Source organism: Fulmarus glacialis, unplaced genomic scaffold, assembly GCF_000690835.1.
Source record: "Fulmarus glacialis isolate BGI_N327 unplaced genomic scaffold, ASM69083v1 scaffold11753, whole genome shotgun sequence".
NCBI lineage: Eukaryota > Metazoa > Chordata > Aves > Procellariiformes > Procellariidae > Fulmarus > Fulmarus glacialis.
In genome coordinates this window covers 23,557-50,535 of record NW_009204911.1, presented here as the reverse complement: position 1 = coordinate 50,535, position 26,979 = coordinate 23,557, and the positions used below count along the sequence as shown (strand labels likewise).

General features: G+C 50.0%; 1 protein-coding gene across 1 annotated transcript; it reads left to right on the top strand.

Moving 5' to 3' along the window:
• The first annotated feature begins 106 nt into the window (after window positions 1–106).
• Window positions 107–24,540, top strand: LGR6 (leucine-rich repeat containing G protein-coupled receptor 6). Its single transcript, XM_009575177.1, has 12 exons — window positions 107–201; window positions 1,689–1,760; window positions 2,992–3,063; window positions 4,164–4,232; window positions 5,218–5,289; window positions 8,382–8,447; window positions 10,954–11,025; window positions 12,649–12,720; window positions 13,461–13,586; window positions 15,676–15,836; window positions 21,297–21,377; window positions 23,303–24,540. The coding sequence occupies exons 1-12, from the start codon at window positions 107–109 to the stop codon at window positions 24,538–24,540; spliced, it is 2,196 nt and encodes a 731-aa protein (XP_009573472.1).
• Window positions 24,541–26,979: the final 2,439 nt, after the last annotated feature.

The window sequence follows — 26,979 nt, the reverse complement described above, 5'->3', positions numbered from 1 at the left end:
TGGATCAGCACGGTAGGAAAAACCTGTCTCCCATGCTTAACAACCAAGTTTCCATGCCTTCAAAGCACACATACACTTGGTTGAGTTCCTACGGCCATGTTAATGAATGTTTTTCCCTTCTCTGTCTTTCAGGGATCTAAACTACAATGAGCTGCTGGAATTCCCTGGGGCTATCAGGACGCTGGGCCGACTGCAGGAGCTGTGAGATTTTCTATTTATTCCTTTTCAAAAGCATTCCCCGATGGAGAGCATCGCATGTGCTCTGACTCAGGGAGACCACGCGGTCCAAACCTTTCTTTTATCTTTCCCAGCCCTCTCTACCATGCACATAAAAGCAGTTTATCCCCTCGATTTCCGTCAGGTCTAATCACCTCTCAGCTGGTGGAGGGAAGTGGGAGATCTCCCATCAGGCTTGGAGCGGGTTCTTCCTGCAGCTCTTCATTCTCATGTGGCATCTGATGAACTCCAAGTCCATCTGATCTCCAGCTACTTCTAATATCCATTTCCCAGCTTGGGACCGCAACCATGGAGTTATCTGTGTTATTGTGAGACCATGGCTTCTGCAGGCCCTGTGCCCCTCCTCTGATGTGCAGAAACTGTTTGGTCTCCCTTAGAACAAATTTATAATAGGGAATTACAAAAGTTTATGACCATTTTAGTGGCTAGCTCTCTCTCCTCTAACCGGTCAGCCTGGGAGACGCTAAAAATGGGAAACCATCCCACTTAACACTCATGAAGGTAGAAGCCCCAAGATGGGGTCAAGTCGAGTTGATGTGGATCCACAGTTCCTGTGGACTCTAAGACTGTGTCACACTGGTGACAGGCTGGGGTGGGACAAAAGCAGCTGCTTTGGTGCTTCTGGGAGGCTTGGAGTAAAAATCTGACACTACTTTTTTCTTTTACTGGAAGAATTTCTTGTCAAGGAGATTTCTCAGATCAGACCAGATATCATCATTACTCCGACATTCAAAATGAGAACAAGATCCTTAATCCACTTTGAGATGGCTTTTGAAATGCCCATCACTAAATAAGAGGCAAATTTCAAACAGCCATCCAACTAATCACTCACCCAGACTCCTCTGGAATTAAACCACCTGGGCATCATCCAGAGCCTGGTCTTGGTCCTGGACACAGGATCCTGTGGCTGCCTTTGATATACAGGAGGTCAAGACTGTGGCTGCAGACCTCTCTTCTGCTGCAAAAGTTTGCTGATAGCAATTTTCTCAAGGTTAACCAAAAATATCACAGCTAGATCTACAAATACTTTAAAGTCACATGGGCCAATAATTCATGGTAGGCTGCACTCTGGTTAACAACTGTGGAGCTGTAACGGAGACCATCCATAAAAACTGTAATTCCTGGAGGGTATAAAATAAGTGTGGTTTGTTTGCTCCTGTTTCCTGATGTGTAAAGTCTTAAACCTTAAGTCCTCGTACTCTTGGTGGGTTCAGTGGAGTGACATATGGAACACCAAGCTATACACAGAGTAAATGCAGCAGAATGAGGGCTTTGTCCTGCCAAAGGACAGACCTTGTTCACTTGCTGACATGATGCTACAGCTGGAACAGAGCCTACACTTCCAATTTTATGTGTTTTGAAGGCTCTCTGCCTTTAAAAGTTTTGAGGAAAGAAGGTGTCTCCAAGCCTTTCTCATCCATTAATATCAAGATATTTATTTCTCCCAACAGCGGTTTTCATAACAACAACATCAAAGCTATTCCAGAGAACGCATTTGTTGGGAATCCCCTCCTCCAAACAATGTAAGAAAATTAAACAATGTTTCCTAAATCCTTATATGCCCCAGAAAGGGGCATTTCCTGATGTCTTTGGTTGGGATTTCTGACAGTTGTCAGCATGACCCCAATTTGACATTTGTTGTATATGGGCCAACGCAAGCTGAAATTAGCTCCTTCTCAGCTACGCCTCAGGTTTTTTGCCATGGGTTCTCCTTTCCCCACAGCTGAACTTTGCTGCAGTACAGGCTGATAACAATGAAGGAACAATATATAGGTGATCTGCATGGAAATCTTGCTGTGCATAACAGGATTTTCTAAGCCCTGGTTGACATCTGCCTGTGTTTATTCCTTGTGTTTAGACAAGCTGCTAGCCAGCTACAGCAGTAGCTATATGCACTGGGGAGCTGGGACACCAGATCATTGTGTGTCTACCCCAGACCCATGGGCACAAAGTTCTGCAGATAAATACACCCAGTTGTCAGCTCATTTCCCCTCAGACCGAGACACAGGTAGAGATTTTCGGACAGTTCTTCCCTGAACCACAGATATTGAAAATCATGGCAAGTGACAAAAGCTCTACTTGGCCAGTCTAGGACTTAAGTTATAGAAATACCAACATCTGGAAGGCCATGGTGACACTGGGTGAAAACAGTCACTGCTCCAGTCAAAACAAACCAGCCTCATCCCCATCTTCCTTGGGCACCATCCTTGGAGTGACGTGGGGGTGGGACACATCCAGAATACTCATGTCTCCATCGGATCTGCCCATCTAAATTCTTTCACAGTTGGTGGGGGGAAAGTGCTTGTTTTAGGAGGTGATTCAACTCTCATAAAGCTAGCTGGATCCTAGAAGAGTTTGCTTCTCTCCACTGACTATGACAAGTAGGAAAGATGCTGGTGCTGTGGATGGGTAAGATCAGAGGAGGTGTCATCAAGTGCAAGGTGTTTCCCAGCAGGGTTACAGCACTATAGCAGGGTTGAAGGAGGGCCTTGCATCTTTCTAGCCTGCCTGGTTCAGCATTCAGCAGGACCCTAACAGGCCCTTTCAGAGCAGCAGGAGACGTCAGTTGTACCAATGTCCAGCCAAAACAGGCTAGTGGGAGAGCCTGGGGTTATCTGGAAAACAAGGGTTCCTCACAGGATAGCCAGCACCTCCTACATAGCTTACTACTAGTTGCTCCAAGGCTCTTGACCTGTAATAGCATCTTCTTTTCATGCGCAGCAGAATCTGACCAGTTACTCATTTCCTTTGCAGCCATTTTTATGACAATCCCATCCAGTTTGTTGGACAGTCTGCTTTCCAGTACTTGCCAAAGCTCCACACTCTGTAAGTTCACCAAGAACATCCAAGCTCCAAGCCCTGCGAGCTGGCCACCTTAGTAGCCTTGTCCCTTCCTCTTTTCTAGAGCCCTTGTGCCAATAGAAGACCATGAGGCCACTCTTCTGGCCAGCCCCAAAGGCAGTGAGCCAAGATGTTTTCTGTTGAGGAAGAATAATTTTGAGAAGGGCATTTTTGAGGGAGCAATTCATTCCTCCTCCCCACTAGCTGACAGGCACTGGAGTCTTCTAGTCTCCACAGCTGCATCAGCACCAGCAAAGACCACACGCACAAGTGCCACTACGTTTGCTGATGCTGCTTAAGCAACTGTTGTGTAGTTGCCCAAACACAAGGCCACTGAAGGCATCTGCCTTCCTCCACAAGATGGAGAAGCAGAGGAACACATGTCCCATAACACTGACACCATGGCACAAATAATCTTACTGGGCAGCCAGTGGTGACAGTGCTTCCTTCACATGTATGGCCCTAAGTCTGCTCCAGGGCCACCGCCATGTGGTGGGCACCATCTGGACCAGAACAGCTGCTCCACATTGGCTGGCCTGGACTGGCTGGCTTTTCAGCTAACCTGTTGTGGCACAGCACTAAATATTGAGGCAGAGGCAATCTCAAAATCTCTATTTATAAGCCTCACCCAGTCTCTCACTGCAGGAACACACACTCAGGCAAATAAAATAAATCCTTCAAATACCCATGCATTCTTTAGCTCCAAATGCATTGGCTCTGGGAGGCTTGGGTGGGATGCCCTGCTTACATTCCCCATGGTAATTGTTTGGGGTTTTTTATTTAATTTGGGCAGAGATCATGCCAAGAATGTCAGTGGTTGGGGGAGGGTCTGAGCTTGCCAAGCCTCCTTGCATAGAAATGCCCCACTCTGGCTCACTGTATCTGTGCTGCGTGACACATCTGCTCCACCACCCAGCTGGCAGTGGCACACGATGAGCGGGGCACCTTTGGATCTGGGCCTCTGATCACCACATTTGGGTGTGAGGAAGCAGATTTGCCACCATGGCAGATGGGTCTGGGACCTTGGGCAGCTCACCTGCTTCTGGGTCCTCTGTCCACCTCACTTCACCCTCATTTCTCTGCAGGTCGCTCAATGGTGCAACGGACATCAGAGAATTCCCAGACCTTAAAGGCACCACCAGCCTAGAAGTTTTGTGAGTGGCAACTCTCTCCCTTTTACCCTGCTATTTGTGCTCTTCCTCCTTCAAGGCGGTCCAGGCTGTTTCAGTGAGGACAACTTTCACAGTGCTGTGCAGTTGGTTGTCTTCAGCTCTGCCTCTCCCTGGTCACTCACCTCTCTGCTTCGTTTCACCCCTGTGGCTCCTGAAAGCAGCTTTCCTCTCCGTGAGTTGCTCTCTCGGTACTGTTGAATGTGCTCCAATCTTTTTTTGATTTTTTTTCTTCCTTCCCTTCTGCGTCTGTGAAGGAACAAGCCTTTGGGTGCAGTGCTTCAGCGTGGTCTGCTGAGACGCAGTGTCTCTGCGCGTCCTGGGACAGCACTGGCAGTGCAGTGCAGTGCAGGAAACATCTGCCACCCAGGCTGGGGGCTCCTGGAACTGGTCTGGTCCCATCCTCACACCACCAGACCCAAGAGAGCAGGAGCTTGGAGGACGTGTTGTCTCTGGCCACCCATGGTTCCTCTCTAGGGCGCTGGTCCACACGCTGTGCCCAATAGTCATTTACAGCTGGGAGCACAGCTGGGAGCACAGCTGACCCCAGCCCAGGAGTGTGACCTGGCCATGCCTTGCCTCAGGGACCCAGGGACACACCATCCGTTCTGCATACACAGGTTTCTGAGGCAGTCGTGGCTCCAGGCAGATCACCAGTCTGGACAATGGGGAACCGGATGGCAGAGCATGCCACGGAGGGCAACTGCCACCCGCCCTCGACATGGCCAAGGGCAGCAGTGAATTCAGTACTCAGCAGCGTCCCAGAATTTCTTATAGGCACATTCACCTTTACCAAGTCCCACAGCAATGCCCGTTTCCAAGTCAGTTTTTGTTTCTCTCCAGGTATTTTGTTATCCCATTGATATTGTCTCTCCTGCCACCATCTGAGACCAGTAGCTGGGCCTGTGGGTCACAGAGTGTGTGCTGGCTCTCAGTAACACCATTTCTTCTCTCTTCTCCACTCCTCTAGGACCTTGACCCGGGCAGGCATTCATTTACTCCCCAGAGGGATGTGCCAGCAGCTGCCCAGCCTCCGAGTCCTGTGAGTAACACATTTCTCTGTCCTGCCTGGTCTTTAGAAAAGTGCCATCAGAAACCAGGCTTTCTTCTTGTCTAGCTCAGGGAGGGGACCTGCTATGGAAGATCATCCTGTGGTTCTTGTTCCCGTTATCTTTTCCATGCAGAAAACACCACCTCCTTAGGCACTACCTTGAGCTCTGCTCAAGTTCTTGAACTTGCTTGCTTCATCCCAGCGTGATGCTGTGGACTCAGGGCTGCAAGCAATAGGGCACATCCACATTTGCCTCCTCCTTGCTCTGCACCAGTGGGATCTGTCTGTCCCATGCAAAGAGGGTAGAGAGGGTGCAAAGGGCGGTGGGTAAGAATGCCAGCAGCATTTCAGAGCTCCTAGTTATACACAGCACAAAAGCCAGGGGTAAATCACACTCACACAACGCTCTGCCCCAATGTTGGCTTGCTGCAGCTGGAGCTCCAGCAAGTGCCATCATCTGGAGGAATGATCCTGTTCACATCCCGGGAGGGGACAGGCCTGACCTGATGGAGACCTGCAAGGCCACATGGCCACAGCCCCTCACATGGTGCAGCAATGGCAGATCAGGGTTTTGCTCAAAGTCTCTAAGTTGCTTTGGCTCTACCTGCTTGGCAAGGCACTGAATGATGCTGAGGGGGGGAGATGTGCTTTTTTCTTTGACTTGGTACATGATGAAATCAGCATCTCAGAAAGACTCCTGCATTCTCTCAGGAATCACACCCCTCGTTCCTGAGATCCCCAACTTTGTCTGCAGTCAAAGACATCCTCAGGAAATGAGTCATGAGCCAGATTTACACAAGTTTGCGGCCTTAGGGCAAGCAGGAGGCTTGCCTCTCATCAGTCTTTATACAAGCAAGCTGAAAATGAAAACAAGTTTGTTCCAGGAAAGCAACAGGAGTGAATTCTTGATCACAGAAATTGGAAACAAGAGAAAAACATAAAAATAAAAGAACACAATTTGTAACTTAGCAGATCGCAGCATTTTGGCTCCAGCTGTCCCTGTAGGGAAGATCTCTCATCTTTAGACATCTGGACCGATTCAATGGACATCTTGCCACAAAAGTGTAGCCTCTGGAATGGCCTAGGCTGTAGGGTCCCAAGCGCTCTGTTTATGTTTGCAAGTTATCAGACTATAAACCTGCGCAGCAGAGCCTGTTCTTCATGCCTGCCCCCTCCTTGTGGGAGAGTTTTATTGCGACACCCCACCTTGTTCCTGTTCCTTGTTCCTCTTTCCCAGTTAATTTTATTGACATTAATTGTATTGCTTTCAGAGTTTGGAGGAGAATATCTGGGCCAATGTTTGTGCATGTTTACATCTCTCTTGCCTTTGAAATGCGTTGGCCTTCTGTCCCCGCAGAGCTAGTGGGTGTTCTTGCTGCTTTCCCCCACTTTGCCAGCCCCTTGGCAGTTCGTCAGGTTGACATTACGAATGTGACACATCTGAACACAGATGATACAGTTAACACCACATTTCTGGCCTCCTACTGCTCACGCCACGATGCAGATTTTCTGCAGAAATCTTGCACGGGGGCTGTAAGAGCCACGACAGGGGTGTGAGGCTTGCGGCTGTGCTGCGACGCCGGTCTGTGCATGGGCACTGAGCCCAGCACACCCACGCAGGGCAGCCTTGCCGAGCTTGAGCTTGGCGTCAACCTGACATCGTCCTGCTGCTTTTGTCCAGAGCTTCTGCGCAGGGCACAGATTTGTCTTTCCTCTCAAGCAGAAATAGATGAAAATTCCCTGAGTAGAGCTAAAAAGTCCCTTGATGCCTCCAGTACCTTCATCCCGGTGTGTCCACAACACAGCATCAGTGACTGAGGCTGCTCTGCTGGTAGATACTGGGCTGCATCTGGTTACCCTCGCTCCGGAGGAACCAGAAATGGGTCTGCCTTCTCCCTCCGTCACTGTCTAGCTAAGCCACCGCCCTGTCAAGCCCAGTGCATTGACACAGGGACCAGGGAAAAGTTCTATAGCTCTTTCTCCATACTGGGTGACAGCCTCCAGAGCCAAGCACAAAACTTTTGCTTGCTTTTCCCTCCCTCCTCCTCCCCACCATGGAAAACTGGTGCAGAGGGGCTTGGCAAAAAAATAAATAATTGAAATGTTTTAGCAGCAACTTACTGGCAGAAAGATGGAAACTGAATTTGGAAAGTCAGTGGAGAGGCCACATACAAAACTTTACCCTGGGGCAAATTTCCCTTGAACAACCACAAATCCAGCCTCTGCTGGTGGGGGAAAGAGCTGATTTTAAGGTTTACTCCTTACCCAGCCCATTTCAGTTCTAATAAATTCACATTAAGCTGTGCCAGGATAGGTTTTCCTCTGACTACCAAGTCACTCTACCCTGGACGCTGACATGACACCAGGCCATGAAGCAGCGGGAACAGGAGCTTCCTGGGAATTGCTTTCAAGTGACAGCACTGGAAAGAACGGGGACCAGAGGTTTTCACAGCCTGTAACACCCTGTACCAAATCCCTGCCAGTGCCACAACCCCTTCCCCAACCCTGGGGAGAAGCCAGGAAAGGCTGAATGGAGAGCAGGCGATGGGCAGTTGGGTTTGCTGTGCCAGGGAGGAGGCAAGGCAGCTGGCTGCTCTGCTGGCCAAAACCTCCCCAGGCTCTGCAAGCACATCTGCAGCTTTTGTGAGCTCCCCCATCCACAACAGCAGGATGGGAGCTCTGGCACAAACACCTCTCCGCTTTGCCCAGAGAAAAGCAAGGCTGTGCACAGCAGAAGCTGGCACAGATGCATTTCACAGCTGACTTGGGGCTGGGGAGGAAAAGCCCACTCCAGCTGTAGAAGCAGCTCTGTCAGTCCGCAGCTTCTGCTGGAGGGAGCTGGGCTGGGGCTGGATGATTAGGTAAACCACTGAGCAATCCTTGCCTTGCACAAAGACACTCAGAGCAAGCATCAGGTGTGTGCAGAGTGGAGAACCCCCCTGCCCGGGGTTACTGCTTTCTGCAGCTGTGCAAAATGGAAGTCGGGTCATCCCCCTCTCCAGCAATATCTGCTTTCCAAGGGAGGGCCCAGGGGCACTCGCTTTTGATGTCCTAACGTTACTGTACTGTTCCTTCTCCTGCAGAGAACTGTCACACAACCAAATCGAAGATCTGCCCAGTTTCCACCGGTGTCAGCGGCTGGAGGAGCTGTGAGTAAAGAGATGCCCTCGCTTGCACCATGCTCTGGGGGAAAAGGGCTGTTTCGGGGAGGAAGGCAGTTCCCACATAAAAAACTCAGCCTTCACCAAGCACTGGGAAAGCTGAGTGTTATAACTCACTATTTGGACTGTAAATGGACCAGAGCTCCACTCTTTGTCCCTGTGCAAATACAGGATAAAAATACATCCCCTGTTCATAGGATTAATTCATGCAGGTCTTTTCACAGGTCCCAGCCACAGCAAACAGAAGTAGGATGTGACAGCACTGAATTTTACTTCACTAACTCAAGTCCCAGTATGAGCTAATCAAGAATGGGGTTTATCTATACCATAAATGTCTTCTGCTTCAAGGAGGCGTCCCATGACATGGGCACAAAGCAGCTCTTACCACACTGCTTCAGGCTAGCCCCTCCGTAGAGAAGATAGATGCTTTCCTCAAGTGTAGCACTTGAATTGGTCTCCTCTGGGCCTTGGGAGGCACCTCTGTTGCTCTGAGACAGAGTTATTCATGTTCAGTTCAAAGTGTCTGGAGATGTGGCCCTACACTTCAAATCTAACAGAAGTCCATGGCCTTTTTGGAAAAAAAAAAAAAAAAGACTCCATGATTTTTTATAGAATTCTGGAACCTGGAAGAATAGATGTCTGGGAGCAGCATCCCCACAAAAATACACTGGAGAGGTCGTCCCTGCTCTCTGCAGCACCCCAGCCTGGATGGCCAGACCAGTTCATCCAGCCTTAGCAAAACCAGACATTAGGACACTGAGTAAAATCACATGAAAACAAGAGTTACATAGCCCTTGCTGCCTCTTCGGGAGCTCTGAGGACAGAATTAGAGCTGGATGTATTTTTACCTACAGTACCCCCAGGAAAACATTTGAAAAAGTAGAAAAGACATCAAAAAAAGGACAAACTTTCAGAATTCCAAACCTATAGTTTCACGCATTGTGCCTAAGTTTCTTCTTACAATATTTTATAATACACCAAATTCAGACTTAACATTAATATAAATGCACAGTAAACCCCTCTTTCAGACTACTTAAGTCAGACTGACTGTGTCTTAAATTAACATTTTCTTACAAAATTAGTATTTGGTCCCGTAAGCCCAAAGTTAGCATCCTGTAAACCCCACCCCCACCTCCTGCTGGGAAATATGTTGGAAACAAGTCTGGTGGTGCATGGTGGTACAGCCTGGCATGCAAACAACTTAGGTGTGCCAGTCGTTCTGCTGTAACTGCCAATGTGCAGGTTTTTACCTGCAATACACAGGTAGTCCCTCTCAGCTAAACAGCCTTGAATTATTTTTCACTAGCTTGCTCCAATACCTCTTCTTCCCAAGCTCCACCTCTCCCACGCACTGAGACCCCCAAATTTGTGCACAGAGCTTCCCATGGCCCTCACTTGAAATCTTAGCTAGAAGTAGGAGCAATGCCTTCTTGGTTACATGGGGCATTGAGAAACCAGCAGTAGAGCAGATATGAGAGCCTCAAGCCCCTGTCTCTGAAACATGAACGTATGGCCAAATACCAGCTGAGACATTACAGCCATCATGTGCAGGTCCTTGTGTGAGATGAGTCAAGATCATTTCTGAGTCTAAAGGCAAGTTAGCTACCCAACAAACGCCCTGCGGAGTTGTTGTAGGTAGAGCACTAGGCAGTGGCTGTCTCCCCTTGCAGAAGGTCACATGTCAAGGAGACGACTTCTCCAGGTCTAGGAATTCATGACAGGCATTTTGCAGGAATTTTTTAAAATATTCACCATTGTTCCACACTAGGGAAAATAAAACTGGAAAACTGTGAATGTTTCCCACAAAGTGGATGCTTGGATCCATTCTGGATGTCTCTCAAGGGGCATGGAGAGTGTACAGGTCAGTCAGCAAATACCGTGTCAGCTTTACCCTGCTCCCTCCCCTACCCTGGGGAGTGCAGGAGGCTGCTGGAAGGCAGGTGTGCAGGGGCTGAGGCACTTCATGAAAATACACATACAGGATGTGGATGGGGGGTTCAGCAAGACATCAGGATACACCTTCATGAAAAGTTGAGATGCCTTCAGCCGTCAAACACCCTTCGTCATCACCAAGGCGAAGGGCAGCACTGTATAGTCCTTCCTGAAGGGTCACACAGAGCTGTTTGCTGACTTACCAGATCCAAGCTCTCCTCTTTTGCTCTAGACAAAGCATTTGCAGGCTAAAGGTGGAGTAGAGTGGGAAATCAGTGTGGCTTTGGAGATAATGGGGCACCTTTAACCACCGCACATCAATGGCACTTTACTGTGCCATGATGGCATCAAAAGGAGAGGCTGTCTGAGCCCTGGAGCTGCCCATAGGAGAGAATGGCTTTGAGTTCTTTCGTTGTTCATCCTTGAAATAAGAGTAGGTCTTCCAAGCTCGAATGACAACTTCCACTGTGTCAGTTTGCATCTGCTGCCATGGGATAAAGATCCCTACAAAGTATGAACGCTGCCTTCACCTATTTTCTCAAACCAGATTGTGTTTTTTCAGTGGTCTCCAGCACAACAGGATCCATGAAATCAGAGCAGACACCTTTGTGCAGCTGATGGCCCTGCGCTCCATGTAAGTCTTGTGTGGCAGGGGGAATGACTAGGCTTTTTGCTGGGGGAAGGGGAACTGTGAGCACCCAGCCAGGCTGATGCGGAGTTTCCCAACCCCACTCCCTCTGCCTCTGCTGGGGGGCTTTGCTGTCCAGTCCCTCTTCCACTTCCCCTTACAAAAGAACAGGGCACAAACTTTCTCCCTGGCTTCCCTTCTGCATGCAGACACCCCCTGTAAATAATCTCATTACCTGCCAGGCGTGCAGACACTCCACAACACATGCTCTAACCACACGCTGCAACTCATATGTTGCACAGCACACATTACAGATACCTGCCTCCTAAAAGCCCATGCAGACGTGGACTGGTGGCAGGGATTTACCACGGTGTGCATGAGCTCTAGCACCCCTTTTCTTACACACGCTAGTCCTGGGCCATGCACTCCTGGAACATCCATGCAGAACATCCCATTTGATTTGGGACTGGCTCCCCACAACTCAAAAGCATATGTTAGATGTATTAAGTGCACACAAGCATGCACATATCATACACACAGTCTACCTTGCAGTAGACAGCCCACTTAAGTGCTCGGCACCTTTGAGAAGCTAGTAAGGCTCCACAGGGCATGATTCTCCCTGTGACATGTGGGAAGAGCCCTCCAAGTGCTGATGTTCTTTATTTACTGTTCGGTTAGGAAGTGAACTGAATCACATAAAAGCTTTTTCCCATGGTGCAGCAATTTGAGTGTCATTTAATAGGCCAGCATTCCTAGAGATCCCATGAGTGTCATGTACAGCATATTTATAACTGCACAGGAACACTCACGTATTACATATAACACGACAGACAAGCATGCAAATATGAGCATGCTGCTGCCACACTGTAGTCACACAAATGTACAGCTGAGCGTGTAAGCTCTAGCATTTGCCTTGCAGTATCTTCTGGGTCCCTGTGGGAAGGATTCAACTCACCCAACTTTAGCCCTCTGCAGTGAGACACACACATCTGGGCAGGCACCCCTGGCTGGAGAGATGTAGACATATGTAGGAGATTGCTCGTGTAGTCAGCCTTCGGAGAAGAAATGCTTCTTGATATGCAGGTTCCTTTCTGCTGATGACAGAGGGAGATGAGCCCTCTAGCTCAGATGGAAGCAGAGCTTACTGAGGAGCCTCAGGGAATCCTCCCCAAAACCAAGCCAACTGTACATGACAGGAGACACTCTAAGATGACCTTGGTTCGCCTTCCACACAGCTTCTGACCCTATTTGCCCTTGCCTGGGTACCCAGAAGTGTGACCACATCAGGGATGCTCTGGCACTAAGGCATAACCTGTCTAAGGCTCTGAGGTTTAGCATGTTAGCATTAAAGCTCCAAATTTACAGAAATGAACCCAAAAAGGAACCTTTCCCATTGGTCTCAGTAGAGGAGCTCCTGCAAGGCAAACTCTTGTGCCCTCTGTTAGAAACCACCCATATATAGACCCAAATGTATTTGTCTCCAGGGAGCTGCAATGAGACAGAACTTGCTGCCGACCAAGGGACTACAGATCCCACATTTGCTCGCATCGAACCCCTTGACCAGGCCGGTGTCAGCAGCTTCACTGTCCTGCTCTGCACCCCTCTTACTGGCATGTCCTTGCCTTGCAGAGACCTGAGCTGGAATTACATCCAGTTTATTCACCCTGAAGCCTTTGTGACCCTGCACTCGCTCACCAAGCTGTAAGTTGCAATGATATTTCTTTCACAGTGGGCCATGGGCAGCAGGTGTCTGAGGACCTCAGACTGACTCCCCAAGCTACGGGTGCACCTGGCATCTAGATATCAGAAAGGTGCAGTGCTGAGGTGCATGTCTCAGTGCTGACATGGGCAGACCAAATCCCAAGGTTTCCTATCAATATTAGAGGGATGAGGAGAGTGCAGAAGGGGCCGTCTTCAAGATGTTTTCACCCTGAATACTTAAGCCAGTACCTCCACTTCCTGATGCTTTTATACCTGCCTTTGATACCTTTATGAAAGATCAGCATGACAGCCCATTTCAGCAAGAGTCATTGCAGACCATCTTTGCTGGCTCTGGAGGGGTCCCCAGTCCTCAGCCCCCTCACTAAGACTCTTGGATATTTTATGAGCTGGGAGCTGCAATCATACCTGCCCTATTATGGGGAAAGTGGTGGGGTAAGAGTTGCATGGGGCAGATATGTGCACAGGGAGGTAGATACCATGGAGAGCTTTAAGCGTGGGCATTAACCCCTGCCCCTCATTTCCCCCAGGGACTGCAGTATCAAACCATTTATCTCCAGAGGATCCTGGTCCCCATGCAGCACTCAGCCCCATTTCAGCATCACATTTGAGGGAGCAATTAAGGCAGGCAGCATGGCTCTCCAAGCCTCTGCTTGGCTGAAATAGACACCACTAGCAGCAAAACCCTGACTGTGGTCTCCTCTCTGCTTTCCCTTCATCAGGGACTTGACTGATAACCGGCTGGTCACACTGCCTCTGGATGGTTTGGGTGGACTGACCCATCTTAAGCTCCAAGGCAACCCGGCTCTCTCCGAGCCCTTCACCAAGGAAAGCTTCCCCAAAATGAGGTACTGGTGATGTTGGCTCTTTCACTTCTGGCGCTTAGCACAGCCTGTATTTGCTTATAGCAATCAGCCTCCTGCTTTCCTTGTTTATCTCATGCTTTCCTCCATCCTTTCAGGCCAATAGGTTGAGGAAGCTTCATCTGCTGCTAACAGCAGGCTTTTAAAGTCTTCCACGGGAGAGCGGTGATGCACTCCCGGGCCCACCACCCCCACCCCAAACACACACACAAGTGGAAAGCATGGAGCAGGCCCAGCTCAGGGCTCCTCTCAGTGGAAAACATTCCCAGAAGCCAGTCCTAGCTAATGACATCCAGCTTTCCTTCAGTAAACTCTGTTTGTGTGGCCATGTCTTGTCTGCTATGGATTAATGAGGAGCCTGAAGGGGTCAAACTGAGCAAGACGAGGCTGCAAAAGGCTCAGACCGCAGTGCCGCACTGCAGGCTCTGGCTCTCCTGACCCTCCCTTAGTGGTGGGTCTCCAGCGTGGCACCTGCCCTCAGGCTGAGGGGCCTATGGTTCAGATGACTCAAATTCCCCCCAGGTGAAGCCATCTTTTGCTTGGGTCTCCCAGATAGTTCCCTTGGAGCCAAGGATGCATGAGCTGATGCTCCCACTCATCCAGTACAGGATCTCAAGGCTGGAGCTTCTCAAATTTAGACACCCACTGCTGGGGTCACAGGCCACTGCACCAACATTGGGCTTAATAGCTCAGGTCCAATGAAAAATGTGGAGCTTTCACTTCAGTCTGCCTCAGCAGTGGTGCCTGCTCTCTTCTGACTTTTTTGACTCATCATAGCAGGGCTGCTGCATGACTGGTTTCCAAACAGCAGGGGATCCCAGAAGCTTCTAGAGGGCTTTCCACACCCAAGATGGTAGTCCCTTGTGCAGAGCAGGTCAAGTTTAGCACTTCCAGGGGCATTCCTCCTCTAAACTAATTCCATTGACATCTGTGGAGCTGGTTTGGATTTGTACCAGAGAGACTGAGTCTGCAGGAGTGGTTCATTGAACCACGCCAGGCAACGGACCCATTAACATTTCCTAAATTTTGGGGTACTGCCATTAAGTAGTCTTATTCTTGGGGTGTATGTCTAGAGAATCATCTAAGAACAGTTCCCTACCACCTTTCAATAATAGGATTTAATTTGGAGCTTATAACAGGAAGCAAGCTTGTATACAGTTTCCATAGCCTCCCGGGGCTCAGCCAGAAATGTTTGGGAACTTAAAACAAAAGCATATTTTTAGAATATAGAGTTTCACCATATTTACTGATCTTGTCAGAAGACCTTAATTGTCTGGAAAACCTGAGGTTCCTTTGCCTTCATCAGCAATCTTCCTGACTTCCAGCAAAGAAGCAGGGATTTGCTGTCTTTGAAGAAAATGCAGCTGCTAACTGATAGCCTGGTATTTCATCCAGATGATGTTCAGCTGCTGTTTAATTAACCTTGTAATACATGCTATAATTAACAACTAACAATTCTACTTTCAAGGAGAAATCAGACATATTAAAATAACTTGCTACAGTTGGGAGACCTGAGATTTCCTTGCCTGAGCTGGCAGGGGTGAGCCACGCTCATGGAACTGGAGTTTGGAGGTGCCTCTCTGACCTTCAGCAACAAGCAAGGGGGACCTTGCACTTGCTCAAGCTCTTGGAAAGCTTCTTACCTTGAACAAAAGAAAGGATGCCCAGCAAAAAATGGCCTTGGGGTAAAAAATGAAGACTCCACATGCACATGGCATATTGCCAGAGGGCATGGGAAAGAGAGGCTAATTCAGTCTAGGGAGAACTGCAGAAAGGTTTTTAGGAATTATCCAGGAACTTTAGTGCAGTTTCCAAACCTGGTGTTTGACAACATCCTATTGACAGACAGTGTCTTAAGCAGCAAGAGTGGGGCAGTGCAGAGACACCGTGGGGTGACTTGGGTCAACACTCTGTCCTACATGGAGTCCTTCACCAGGGCAAAGTCCTGCTCCAATGCAACCATCACCTGATAGACTGGCTTTTGTCACATGGAAAATAAGTAAAAAGTGCAAAGCAATGGAGAATCAGGTCATGGAGGTGACACACCTGAAAGTTCTGCTTTCCCCCTTTGCAGAGTTCTCGAGGTACCTTACGCCTACCAGTGCTGTGCCTATGGAAGCTGCAGCAGCTTCTTCAAGCTGTCCAACCAATGGGAGGCAGAAGACATGAGCCCTGAGGAGGAGGATCCCCACAAGAGGACCATGGAATTGTTTCCAGGTCATGCTGATAATCACTGTAAGTAAACTGGGCTGAATGGTGATCAATCCATGGGCAGGGCCATGCTGCGAGCTAGGATGTGATCCTGCATTTGCAGGAGGGGTCCCACTGCCAGCCATGGAGTTACACCTGTCTCAGGGAAGGCAGACTGATCTTTCTTCAGCTCTGGTGGCCAGTTGCTGTGAATGATCTTCAATTAGTGTCACTGCATTGGAGAAAGAGCTGATCTGGCTCATCCAAACCTTCACAATCTAACAGAAAGATCTGGCAGTCCTCAACAGCATGGACACGTTTGCTAATTTGGCCTTGCTGACTATAGAGGGAGGCTACCCAAGCCACTGAAAGGTAGCTGAGGTTACATGGGAAGCTTCTGGGCTTGGTCATTAGACTTCTGGGCAGTACGGAGCCTTTGGCATGACATCAGTCTTTGTTGCCACAACATACAGAGGGTGGACCCTAGGATTAATCAAAGAACTGGAATGTGCAGCTGGCCGGAGGCAAAGAGACCTGTGGCTGTGCTACTTTTGTGCACATACCCTCATGCTACAGCAAAGGTCAGGGTTAAGTATGAAAAAAAAGACACGTTTGGGGAATATGATAAGCTCAGCACAGGGGCTAGCCTATGCAGGGCAGAAGTGGCTCCACAGTTAAAGATGAGCAGCGCTTTCTGTTCAAGAGTCAATTTATTCTGTGCTCCAAAATGTATTTCTGCATGAAATATGTTGCACGAGGCCAGCAGAGGAGTGTGCAAAGCACACCTCCTGCACCAAGACTCACAGCACAACAGCAGCTCCAGGCGGAAAGCTGGTGTGACCCCTTTGCAAGGGAATCTCAGAATAATGTGAAAAGCATGAGCCCCTTTGCTTCCTCTGCAACTGTGGGAGAGTGGAAATAGCATTTCAGGACACAGTTTGGATGATGCATTTGTTTATATGTTTCTGTAAATACAGAGGCCACATGCACTTCCGAGGTCTGAAACACCCTGTAGGCAAAACCACAACGTGCTGTGTGCCCGAAGGAGATGGGGAGAGGGTTGAGTCCCTGGGGAGCACTTGGCTCACCTGCTCCCAGGAGCACCATGCACCCAGTCATAACCAGGGACTCTGCAGAATCTCCTCCTGCATCCTAAACAGGCAGGACTAGATCTGGAGACAGATATTGACCCCTACCAGTTGGATTCTCTGTGTTACAACAGTGATGGGAGGCAGGATGACCCAGACAGGTTATGACACAGCCAGCGAGTGAGTCACGAGCCCTGTGTCTCTGCTCCTGCCATCTGCCCTGCCCTGATCCTTCACAGAGTAAGAATAAGCTTTAGCTATGTAAAAAGTCCAGCCAGAGACTAGCAAGTGTGATTCCTACCAGCGTGATGTGGCTCCTGGAAGCATGGTAGACTTGGTGGTTACACTGGGCAGACAGTACAGAGGAGCCGTATCTTACGGTCATTGCTGCAGGAATTTCTTCTCAGCTGGGTCAGTTTTTCCATCATTAATGCAGCCCATACTTGTGCATATAGTTGGGGTGTTTGCCCAGCAAATTACAGCATCTGTGAAAAGACCTGGTTTGTGGCCAGGGCCCATAGTACTGCTTACAGACCTGCTCTTGCTGGGCACTAAAGCATTTGATGTCTCAAACGATACTTTCTCCTGGCCCTGTCAGCAGACCAATACCTAGCACAAGCTCCCAGGCTTCCAAGCCAGTCTCAGCCTCACGGATTATACGTGTGTTCATGAGATATTAGGAGCAGAGGGGAATGCTGACTGATTCTAAGATCAGATGAGACTATTAGCAGCTCATAAAGGTTCACATTTTCAGATGTTAAAGCACTGGGTTTGTCTTGAAATATCAAACCACAGAGGTGCAAATGTGAAATGCACAAGAACGTCCTTCCTTACTATGTGCAGCTTTTGCAGATGACTCTCCTTACCATTCGGCAATGCATGATTTACTCTTGACGGTGAGGGTTTTGTGATATTGGTATTTCATTTAATTAATTGTTGCTTCCTTTCTGATGGCCACCAGTGGTATTTAGCTGTGTTATATGAATCTTGTAACACTTCCTCATTAAAGAGGAAAAATCTCCCAAACATTCCTTCCACGCAAGAGATAAAGTGGTCTCATTAAGAGAAAATAACTCGGGGCTCTGTCCCTGCAGTGTACAGACAGGCTCATCAGGGCACTCGGATGCTGTGGGAGAACTTGTGAGAGGGATGGGGCACACTTCCAGATAGCCATGTCCTCTCAGCCTCGCATAGTGCTTCCAGCAAGGGTCTGAGGAGCCCTTTACAAACAAGTCCGCAGAACCTCACAGCTGGGTGGTGAAAGGCGACTTGTCCCAGGCAGCCGTGTAGGGGCGAGAAATGGGTCCCCGGTGGCACAGCCCTGCTCCAGCAGCCAGGCAATGCTGCCTCCCGCAGTGTGTCCCGCTCCGGCATCCAGCACCCATCCCTCAGGCGAGCCCAGCACCCAAGGGACCGTCTGACTCCAGCCACAGAGTGCACGTGGTGCCACGGACCCCGGGGCCAGCTCAGCTCTCTCCCGTTCTCCTAGGGCCCCAGATGCCCAGGAACCCCCCAGACACCACTGAAGCGTGTCCACTCACATCCGAGTAACAGCCATCCAAGGCCCAAAGGAGTGTGGTTAGTGGATGTCTCATCACTGTCACCTTGTCATGACAGATATTTAAGGTCCTGTTTCCAACATTTTTGGTGTTTGGGATATGCCTCTTTGGATTATAATTGGCTGTGTTTAGCAGATACCCCCTGCCCCAAGCCTGGGCAGCAGCCCAAAGATGGCTCGGGGGCTTGTCACACAGGACATCCACCCAACACTCCCCTGCAGCTCGCTCCTGCCACCCTCCCGAAACTGGCTGCAGAGGGAGGACAGGCAAAGTGCAAGTACTACCATTGCCACGGGGCACTTCCATCACAGTCCCAGCACTCCTCTTGGGGACCACTGGTTTGAGGATAGAAAGGGATGTATTTACTTACAAGCATATGTTTGCAATAATGGAACAAAGCTATAGAAAGCAAGAAGAGGACACACTTGTATGGTTATCCCTGACAATAGGACACTGCTTTACCCAATCCAGCACCTCCATTAGCTTGTAAAGCTGACTAATTAACTTTTGCAACCATCTAGGAAACCCTGGAGGGTCCTTAGAGCTGCACTTTTCCTGCTTCTGTCAGGAAGCTATTCAAGAAGGCTATTCAAGTCTCCCAGAAAGCACCTGCCCAGATCCCTTGTCCCTTGCAGCCACCCATGCCCTAACTCTGAGGGAGAGAGCAATTATCTGCAAATGGGCATGGGGACTGCCCTGGCTAAGGCAGAAGATACAAAAGGGGAAGAAGAATCCAGCCCAATGTTTTTTGTTCTACCCCTTCTCCAGCAATTCTCCTCCTCTTCCTCCCACTTCAGTGTTCATACAGCCGACTGGGAACCATTTTCTATGGAAAGGGCACTATTAGCAAAGTGGGTTTTTTCCATAAGGCCTCAGAAAGTGGAGATGCTTTAGCAAAATTCAAATAAATAAGGCTACTTCAAAAACAATGCAGTCTGCCTTGCTAGAACACAACAGCCATTTTGTTTTCTCTACAGTTCCCTGGCTGGGAGAAGTACTGATTCTAGCAGAGAGAAGTACATTTTCTGCTTTGAATCCTACTGTGCTGGCCAAGGATTGCTTTGCAATTCACATCTAGCTCAGTAGTCCAGGCAAAACAAAAGATCGCTGCCTTCACCTATGCTTAAAACCAGCCACTGTGAATTCTGGTCCTTTGAAGAGAAAAGGGATGGGGCAGATTACACTTTAACATTACCATGGGTTGGGTGGCAGGGCGGCACAGAAAGTGCAAGTCTGTGCATTGATTTGAGTATGACTGCACATCACAGCCTCCGCGCTGTGGATGGAAAAGACACTGGAGATTTATAAGACTATAAAATACAAGGAGGAAATATTTTTCCATCCCACTGTGAGTGTTTTCTTGCCAGACTCCAAAGCAGCAGTAATATTTCAACTCTTACACAGACAGATTTTAAAAATGGCATTTTTTTTCCAAAGCTCACTGAAGCTGAGAAAGCCACAATGCTTGTCAGAAGGCACTAAAGATAGCATGTTATTTGTCATCAGATAATCCCAGCTGTATTTTCAAACATAGGCAGGGAGCAGACCTCATGAGAGGCACCATTTCTAAGCAGATTAGGCAACTAAATCCCACTTAGGTTAGCCACATCTGCATCACTGTGGAAACTCGCCTTCCTGGCCAGTGTCTGAGCTGCCAGCTGCACACCTGGGCACCACCATCCATCCATATCATCCAAGGGAGAGTTCATCCCACAGCCACAAATCCAGCTCCCTGGCTATCGGGCTGCAGCAAGCACAAAACACGTCCTTTCCCTTTCCTCCCGCCTGCAGAACACCCTCTGGAGATCTCCACTGGGAACAGAAGGCCGTGCTGGTGCCATGGGTGGGGATGGTGCAGCAGGACAGCATCTGTCCTCACTGTGTCCCAGCGCTGTGAATTAGTGGTAGTTTGAGAAGAGGAACGAGGACAAAACAGAAAAGCATGTCTTGGATTAGATTAAGAGGATGCCATTCTCCTTGGTGATGACCAGGCCATCGAAAACACAGCTGAGGTCTCAGCCCCCTTCTCTTCCAGCAGCTTCTCCTTCAGCCAGGGGATCTCTGCCTGACCCTCAGAGACCCCAGGCCTGGCTCAGGGTGCAGCTCCCAGAGTGATGGAGATGCTGGCCTAGCAGGCTGGGCTCCGAGGGCGTACAGTCTGGTTGCATAAACCCCTTGGATCCAAAGCCTGCAGGGATGGGCAATCAGTCTGCCTTTAAGCAAATCTAGGACTGGGAACCTCCAGGGTTAAAAACAAGGCACCATAGTCCCAAGAAATCATAGGACATAAAATAAAGCAATAAATGTTGGGTTCTCTTGTCTTCTTGCTTCTGAGCCGTTTGGTGGTGGTGGTGGTGGTTGCTGATGAAGAATCTGTGCTGCAAGTAGAGGCTAACGACTCTCTTTGAACAAAGCTCCAAAGTCCTTGTTGATGAACTAACATTGGACAAGGCCTGCCCAGAAAGCTTCCATTTAGAAGATGCATTTGAAGGCTTTGTTTTCTGTAACCACATAGGCTACAGTATTTCTTTATTTTTAATAAGGCATGCTGGGAGGAGGGATCCGCAGTCACACAACTCTGGGATCTGGGGCTCTTACGCTTCAAATGTTGGGAGTAACCTAAGAACAGAGGGGTTGGCCACATTGCAACCCACCAATGTTTACAAGACCTTCTTCCTCTACAGCAGTGACTGCAGGGGACAAACTGGACACCAGCAGCTACTTTGAACTTGTGGGCTGGGAACTGGCTGGGAAGGTCTGTGTTGAGGACAAGCAGTGAGAAAAGCTTCTGGCCCAGCTAGCCCCAATGGCCCTGCTTGTGCTTCTCTGAGCATCATTTCTCATTGTTTTCTTCCCAGATGACCTAGATGCAGATGACCCCCAGCTGGACCTTGAGGAATCAAAGCTGCACCCCACTATTCAGTGCACACCAAGTCCCGGTGAGCAGCCAGGGAAACCTTTGAACACAACTGGGATCCTTTGAGCTTCTCTAAATCCCCAGGATCCCACGACCCTTCCTGCAGCGTCTCACAGACGTGCAGATCAGAAGCCTGAATGATTGGGCTTTGGCCAAACTAGTGACAAGTGAGGAGCTTCATTCTCCCACTCAGATGTAGCTGCCCTCCTATGAGGAGAGGACAAGATTACGGTATCCCTGACCCGGAGTCCCAGGTATCACCAGCTCCTCCATCCACCAACCTGCCCACAGTCAGACTCTGGCTTTCAAGAAATTCCTGTTCCCTTGCAAGACCTAGACTTTGCTTTGTCCCAGCCAGCCCAGAATATTGCATGACAAGTCCTTGTCCTTGATCTCCCGATCATACTTGCAGCACTGCAAACTGCAGGGGTACTTTACTCTGTTTCCTGAGAAAGGGAGAGAAGACAAGTGCTGGACTGCACCCAGCCACTTTCTCTTTACTTCCATGAAAAACATGCCAGTGGGCGCAGACTGGCTGGGACACAAGGAAGCTGCTTTCTGATTTTGTCCCCGTTCACAGCTCAGTGGTGTCCTACACAAGCACAGCTGGAGGCTGGAGAGGCCTGGCTCCATCCAGGCAGCTGTGGGACACTGGCAGGGATGGAGTTTTCACCACTTTTCCCACTGAGTTTGCTGCAAAAGAGACAAGAAGGAACAAGATTTTAGCAGAGGGCATGCCCTGCTGCTTGGGTACAGAGGTGCTGGCTCTCTGAGGAAAGCCAGCCAAAGACCTCCACTCCCTTTGAGCTGAACAAGATTTCTCAGTTTCCTCTAATTTCTTTTGCTCTCTACCACCTAAAACTTGGCCTGTCCTCTTTCTGGTTTTGCTGAGCTCCCTCCCTGAGCCCCTCACTGTAACATCTGAATCCCTCCCAGAGGCAACTCTCTCTCATTGCACTGTCTCTCCCCACTCTCTTCTTTTTCCTTTGGCAAACAGCATCCACCACCAGTCCCCTTTTTACCCCTCCATGACTTTCCCTTCTCACTCTCCCTTCTCCCCATGTCCATCCTCCACCATTCTTTCTCCTGACATCCTCCCACGTTCTCCTTGCCCAGGTCCCTCTCTCCCTTCCCTGCCACCCCAGCATCCTCCCTCTCTGTCCCTCCTTCCTGCTCTAACACTTCATCTCATCTTGGCCAGCCCCTCCGTGCAGAGGTCATTCATGCAGAAACAATAAGACACCACTTAGCCAAGGTCTTGAGTGTAAGGGCAGAGGCTTGCAATGTCAGAGCTGGATGCAGCATCCTGCCATCTCTCACATGTCTCCACACCACTAACTCCAAGATCCCAGGGGGTATGTGAGAAGGAGCAGCTAATGGCACAGTGGCCCAAATGCCAGGCTGACACCAGGAATGTTAGTGGGTCTGGAGTCCCACAGAAATGTGGGGCATTATTGTCATGAGTTCCTTTGGACAAAGGCCCACCTGGAGCTCAGACTCTGCCCCATTGAACAGTATAGGGCAGGTGGGACATGAGAGCAAAAAGACTTTGCCATGCATACGGTCATGGAGTGGCAATGCTTTTTTTATATTTTAGGAGCTCTGATAAGTTTGCCATTTCTCATTTTGCATATGACCTCTCCCTGCATCTCGTTTCTGCCCTGGACAAGATCTGAGAGGGGGCCCCGGTCGGCGTGCCAGAGGCACCCCAGTGTGGGGACAGGAGCACAGGGGAGCTGGGACAGAGCCAAGAGGCAGCACTGCTGCCATCCTGCTGCAGAAGAGGGCAGACAATGTTGTATGCTCCTTTCCAGCCCTCAGCATTCAATAGGCCAGGGGCTGGTGGGGTCAGGAGAGGGCTGGGACCTGGCCGCTGCTCCAAGCAGCACCGCTAGAGCAAAGCGGTATAGAATAGAGGGTTTAACTTTGGGTTTTGTTTTCTTCAAGGTCCCTTCAAGCCTTGCGATCACTTGTTTGAGAGCTGGATCATCCGCCTGGGAGTCTGGGTCATCGTTCTGGTCTCGGTGCTCTGCAATGGGCTGGTCATTCTGGCTGTCTTTGCCTCTCCCAGCTACCTCTCTCCAGTTAAGTTCATCATCGGCTCCATAGCTGGAGCCAACATGCTGACTGGCATTTACTGCAGTATGCTGGCTCTCGTCGACGCCCTGACCTACGGCCAGTTTGCCAAATACGGTGCAAGATGGGAGACCGGCGCAGGCTGCAGGGTGACGGGGTTCCTGTCAGTGTTTGCCTCTGAGGCTGCCATCTTTCTGCTGACATTGGCTGCCGTGCAGTGCAGCATTTCAGTCTCCTGTGTGCGGAGCTACAGAAAGTCACCCTCCTTAGGCAAGGTCAAGGCTGCTGTCTTTTGCTGCCTGTTGCTGTCCTCTGTGGCTGCCGTTCTGCCTCTCTTCTCCATTGGGGAATATGGAGCATCCCCTCTCTGTCTCCCGTACCCCATTCCGGATGGGAAAGCTGCCACCCTGGGCTTCACTGTGGCCTTGGTGATGACAAACATGCTCTGCTTCCTGACTATCACGGGCACCTACATCCGACTCTACTGCAACCTGCTGAAAGGGGAGTTCAGCGCTGTCTGGGACTGTGCCATGGTCAAGCATGTGGCCTGGCTGATCTTCACCAACTGCCTCCTCTACTGCCCAGTGGCCTTCCTCACTTTCTCCTCCACACTCAACCTCTTCCTCATCACTCCAGAGGTCATCAAATCCGTCCTCCTTGTGGTCCTGCCCCTGCCCGCCTGCCTGAACCCCTTGCTCTACCTGCTCTTCAACCCCCACTTCAGAGATGACCTCCGCCTGCTGAGGCAGAAGAGCCAGGACAAGGGGAGCTACCCCCAGTCCTGTGGGGTCGATGACATGGAGAAAAGCTCCTATGACTCCACCCAGGCTCTGGTGAGCTTCTCCGACATCGACCACATATTCGAGACACCTGATTCCCTGGGAGTGCACCCCATCCTCGACAGCTACAGCTTCCCCTCCATGACCCTTGTCCCCTGCCAGCAAAGGGTGGGCACCAGAGGGAAGGAGAGGGGCTTGTCTGAGCATTGTCCCTGCCTCAATGACAGTGAGGTGCTGATTGCTTCAGAGAGTCAAGATCCAGCTGGCAGCAGCCTCCGGATAGCTTTCTTCCCCTCCCCGCCCACGCCGCCTTACACATCTCACTTATAAACCTCCTCTAAGTAGCCATGCCAAACAACCCCACACCACACACTGAGGGCCAGCCCCAGTGCCGGGTGGCCAGCAAGGTGACAGCAGGCTGCTCCATGTAAAGCACCAGTACAACCCATCTACCCTCACCCCCCATCATATCTGCCTGGGCAACCGGCACGGCTCTGCCAGCTGCCACTCACCTGGAAGGGCTCTGACTGAGCTCCAGATACTCAGGGCTGGCCATGGGAGGAGATAAACCCCCTGTGCAAGTGTTTCCCCTGCTAGGGACTGCCTGGGAGAGAGCCCCACCAGCTCAGGAGAAAGGTCAGGGAGACCCTCCTCCTTGTCATCCTACAGCGTCGCAAGCCAGGAGGAGCCTGCAGCAAAGCCAAGCATGTCTTCTCAAGGTAGAGATGTCTTAGCAAGCAAAAGCCATTGCTCTGTGGCAGAAACACATGGAGATGGCTGACTGCAGTGACGTGGACACCCATAGGGACTTCAGGCCTTGTCCTCCAGGGTCCTCCGCAGGTCCCACAGACCCCTGGAAATGGGCTTGTGTCTGCCCCACGCTATCGACTGGAAGAGCAGAGGAAGTGGGTTAAAAGCAGTGTATCAATGTGTGCACCTGAGGTTTGGACCGCCTCCATTTTGGGAGGCTCCACTTCATCCACTGGGAGGCTCATGGGTTGGGCAGGACCCCCACTTTCAGATGACACCAGGAGCTGGGGACGCTCAGCCGCTCTTTCAATCTGGCCCACAGTAGCTAACAAGGGATCTCTAAGCCCTAAGGCAGCCAAATCCAAACCTCCCTGAAGAAATGTACGTGCTTTGCCTCAGGTCACTTGGCAGCGCTTGGCCAGGGTGCCCAAGGGAACACCAGGCTCCCTCCACCTTCATCACTCCTTCCATCTTTGCACACCTGGGGCACTCCTGCCTACAGCCACCTGGCTCCTAGTCAGGCTCAGTGAAAATGGGGTCTGGCTCCCTCACTGCCCCCAAACCTCACTCCTGGAAGAGGGTCCTCCATGCAGAATAGCTGGTTTGGGGGCTGCATTTGCCCTCCCCTATTTTAAGGGAGGGTTCGTGTAGAAGGAAGGAACAGAAATCAGCCTTGTGGGATGATGGCATCAGGAGGACATGGGCCACTGGGAACAGTCTCAAATTCACTCCCTGCAGCTCAGGGATCTCCCAAATCCACCCTCTCCATCACAAACCCTCCCACTGCCACCCAGCGCAGCAGGGAGCCCGCGGTCAGAGCTCAGGCCCTGGGCAAAGCTTTGGTTCTGCTGACATTACTGCAGCTGTATGTCATTCATTCTTCTGAGATAATAAATGAGCCCCATTGCTGACCAGTGGCTGGCTTCTGTCCTCTTGCATGTGAAAAGCACCTTGTTGGTTCATTCAGCAGCTGGCGAAACTTCCAGCAAAACTGGGCTGCTGTGGCTTGAATGTTGTCTGCATTGCCTGAGTGAGGACTGGGAAATTGCATTGTGTCCAACGGCACCATCTCCTCCCCACCCCTTTTCTTCAGAGGGAAGAGCCAAACCGCCTGCCTTTATGCAGCAGAATTACACCACCAGTGTCCCTCTCTAGACCCTGTGGACCAGACCCACCTGGTTGCACCCCTGATCTGCTGCTCCTCTGCATCTAGTGTCTGGGTTCATGAGCAGGACAGAGTGTGCTGCATAAAAGTTTACAGCCATCATATAACAGGGTCTCCCATGCAAAGACAGACTCCCCAGCCAGACCCTAGCTCTGCTTCCCTTCTCTGCACATCAGCCCTGTAGTCTTATCTCAAGAAGAAAAACTTGATAGGAAATCAGAGGAATGAGATCCAAAGACTAGAGAAGAGGATGGGAAGCCCAAATTTAGTGACAAAATCCAAAGTTCTGCTATGCAGTCCAGGTGAGAACTATGAAAAACATGCCCTGTTGTAATACTTGAATCCTGATCCAGACTTCTGATATCCTACAGATGCTCAAAATCAGTTCTCACGCTTGGCTCGTTAAAAACACTGAGCCATTTTCTTCCATTTCCTTAGGGCTGCTCATGTGCACATCACTGGAAAAGACTCATATCTAGTTCGATTTGCAGAAATAAAATGCTCCTTCAGAAGTGGGATAATACCTCCCCAGCATAAATCCAAATTCCCCAGCATGTACCCTAACTCCATAAGGAAATCCCTAATTATAAGACATCCCAAAATAAACCCCACTGACATTGACACAATGAGAATCATTCTAAGTCACAGACTAACCACAACACTCTCTTGCCTGAAATCCCCTGCACAGCACTGCTGCTGGGAGTATTCATGCCACGCTAGCAGGAGTTAAGGTACCCAGACAAACACTTGACAGACAGCTGTCCCCAACAGATGGAGCGCATGAGCTCTGCATGGGCACTGGGCCATCAGGGAACAGTCACACAACATCAGCAGTACTTGGGACAACAAAAGCA

Excerpts from the sequence above, each read along its gene's own strand:
- LGR6 (XM_009575177.1), top strand. The coding sequence starts at position 107 with ATGTTTTTCCCTTCTCTGTCTTTCAGGGATCTAAACTACAATGAGCTG. Across the intron at positions 1,761-2,991 it reads AATCCCCTCCTCCAAACAAT|CCATTTTTATGACAATCCCA; the intron begins GTAAGAAAATTA and ends TTTCCTTTGCAG. Across the intron at positions 21,378-23,302 it reads TCAGTGCACACCAAGTCCCG|GTCCCTTCAAGCCTTGCGAT; the intron begins GTGAGCAGCCAG and ends GTTTTCTTCAAG.